Raw genomic sequence first — 2673 nt, 5'->3', positions numbered from 1 at the left:
AAAAAAAAAAAAAAAAAAAAAAAAGGTACGGGTATATGATAATGCCCTACCTTAAATATAAAAAAAAAAATAAAACAGTTTTTTCATATTAAAAAAAAATTGTAGCCTTAGGTACTTAAATTCCGAACATATCAGTTTGTAACATATAACAGGGAATCTTTTTTTTATCCTTTGCCCCGTGCTGCAAGGGCAAATCAATTATGATTATTTTGTTTTGCCCTGCTGATACCCATTGCTGTTACCTCAATATCTAGCTACTGCCTTGTTTGGTAAAGAAGACGACGCTTCGACATTTCGGTTATAAAGATTGCTATATGGATACCATCTTAAATCAATATTAACAAAGATTTTATTCCAAATAAATGCGCCTTGATTCGTGCCAACGTTTTACGACCTCTTGAGGTCAGCTACCGATGTGAGGCTTTATGAGGTCTATCAAATATTACGACTAATTTACTATTTATAGACATATATAAGGTCCGGTATTTCATAAAATACGACCTCACAAGAGTTCAGCGACATCAAGATGAAACTTTTTTCAATCACATATTCAGGACAGAATAATAGATAAATTCAGTCAAGTGTTAAATTCGGATATCGTATAGGTCAGTGTAAAAATATAATTTAGCGTGTTTTAGTTAGCTGATGACTCCCCAGACTAACTGCGACCGCGTCTTGCGACCGTCTTGCCGTACCATCAAGTTAACTCGTTATATGCTCGGCTGTATATTTTAATTTTTTAATAGAAAAGTGGTAATCTTACTAATGTTATAAATGCGAAATTTTAGACGGATATATGGATGTTTGTTAGAGTTTATAGTCTAACGCTAAACGGAACTCGATGAAAGGCATAGATGTAGAGTATTGTCTGGAAGAACATATACGCTACTTTTTTTTTATTCTACGCCTACGGAGACGCGGGCGAAAACTAGTAAATATATACATGAAACACTATATCAAGGTACTCATGTAAAAGGTAACATTGTGAGGGGAAAATATATTTCCTATGACAAATTGAAAAACTTTCGCTCCCTTTGAAGTTTACTCGGCTATTTGTCTTTGACATGCCCTAAAGGTAGACATTTTCCGGTTACAATTGCTATTGCTTTTGACATATTTAAATAGTTTTAAATCCCGTTTATAAAAAGAATCTTCTTTACTCTTTTAACAAAATGTAATGTAAATTTTCAGGTTATACGTAACTAGGTGTTGCTCGCCACTTCACTTGCTTGAAATATAGCCTATGTTACTCATAAATAAATTACCTTTCTAACGGTGAAAGAATTTTCAAAATTGGCCAAATAGTTTTTGAGTTATTTCAATATATACAAAAATACAAGTCTTTCCCTTTATAATATTAAGTGTAGACTAGCTGTTACTTGCTGATTCGTCTATGTTACTGATAATGTAGCTTTTTAATGGTGAAAGAATTTTTAAAATCGGCCCAATAGTTTTTGAGTTATTTCAATACGTACTAAAATAAAAATCTAACCTCTACATAATATTAGTATAGATGAAGAAACTAAAAAACTACTGCACCGATTTCAACAATTCACTATTAAAAAGCTACATAATCACTAAATAACATAGGCTATATTTATTACTAGACTAGCTTTCGCTCGCGACCCCGTCCGCGTGGTATTAAAAAAAAAACAAAAGTGAATAGCCTATGTGTTCTTCCAGACTATCTTCTACATCTATACCAAATTTCATCGAAATTCGTTTAGCCGTTTAGGCTACAAACTCTAACAAACATCCATCCATCCATCCATCTATGCATCTAAACTTTCGCATTTATAATATTAGTATGATTTTTTTAATTCCGCTGCAAAATGACTACATATGCTGATTTCGTCTTTTCATCGCGTTCCGACGTAACAAAGTTTGAGAAGACATTAAAGTCTATTGTGCCAAAACAAAGCGGAATATGTCGTTAAAAACAAAGTCGACGCGTTTAAGTTTCTTACAACTGGTTCATTGTATTATGAATGGCGGGTGTTTTATGTTGGAAAGTACAAAGGCGACATCGCGATGGGATTTGGCGAAAAGGGCCATATAAAAGTATAAATCTATACTATTATAAAGAGGAAAGATTTGTATTTTTGTATGTATTGAAATAACTTAAAAACAACTCGGCCGATTTCAAAAATTAAAAACCTACGTTATCTGTGATATGGGCTATACTTTTACTGTATTTTAATTCCACCCGGTAGAAGTCGCTAGTTATGCATAAAAATATGCATTTGAGATATACAATAACTGACACTTAGCGTACATTTAGTATAACTCTAAAATGTATTATTTAAGTAACCAATAATCGTCTTTGAGTGCATTTTTAAATCGCAATCTTGCGGAGTATTTTTTCTTATAGTTATTACTATGACGTCACAGTGACGTAATTGCATTGAACATTTTCTTCGCTCCAAGACAATTGTGTCATAAAAGTAAAGAAAATGCAAGAACATTTTGCGGTTGTTCAGAATTATGACGTTAGGTATTCAAAGTATTGACGTAGTAATGGAAGAAATCAATCTTTGATCCAAGGATCTCAAGAGATCGATTCGAAAATGGATAGTAAACATTTTCATTTGCCCCAAAGATGAGATCAAATGTGTCGATTGCTGTTGCTGTCTTTAGATCGGTTAAAATGAACTAAATAAATTAAAAATGCCA

The 2673-nt window shown here is 32.6% G+C and overlaps 1 protein-coding gene across 1 annotated transcript in view; it reads left to right on the top strand.

Annotated features, from left to right (window-relative positions):
• LOC106111696 overlaps positions 1 to 1206 on the top strand; it is a 17274-nt gene extending 16068 nt beyond the window's left edge. The window contains exon 3 of the mRNA XM_013293844.1: positions 1192 to 1206. Coding sequence (XP_013149298.1) covers positions 1192 to 1206 — 15 coding nt within the window. The remainder of the gene's footprint in view (positions 1 to 1191) is intronic.
• Positions 1207 to 2673: the final 1467 nt, after the last annotated feature.

Source organism: Papilio polytes, unplaced genomic scaffold (genome assembly GCF_000836215.1).
Source record: "Papilio polytes unplaced genomic scaffold, Ppol_1.0 DF824150.1, whole genome shotgun sequence".
Classification (NCBI taxonomy): Eukaryota; Metazoa; Arthropoda; class Insecta; order Lepidoptera; family Papilionidae; genus Papilio; species Papilio polytes.
Note: the sequence above shows the minus strand (reverse complement) of the source record. Positions and strands in the feature narration are given on the sequence as shown.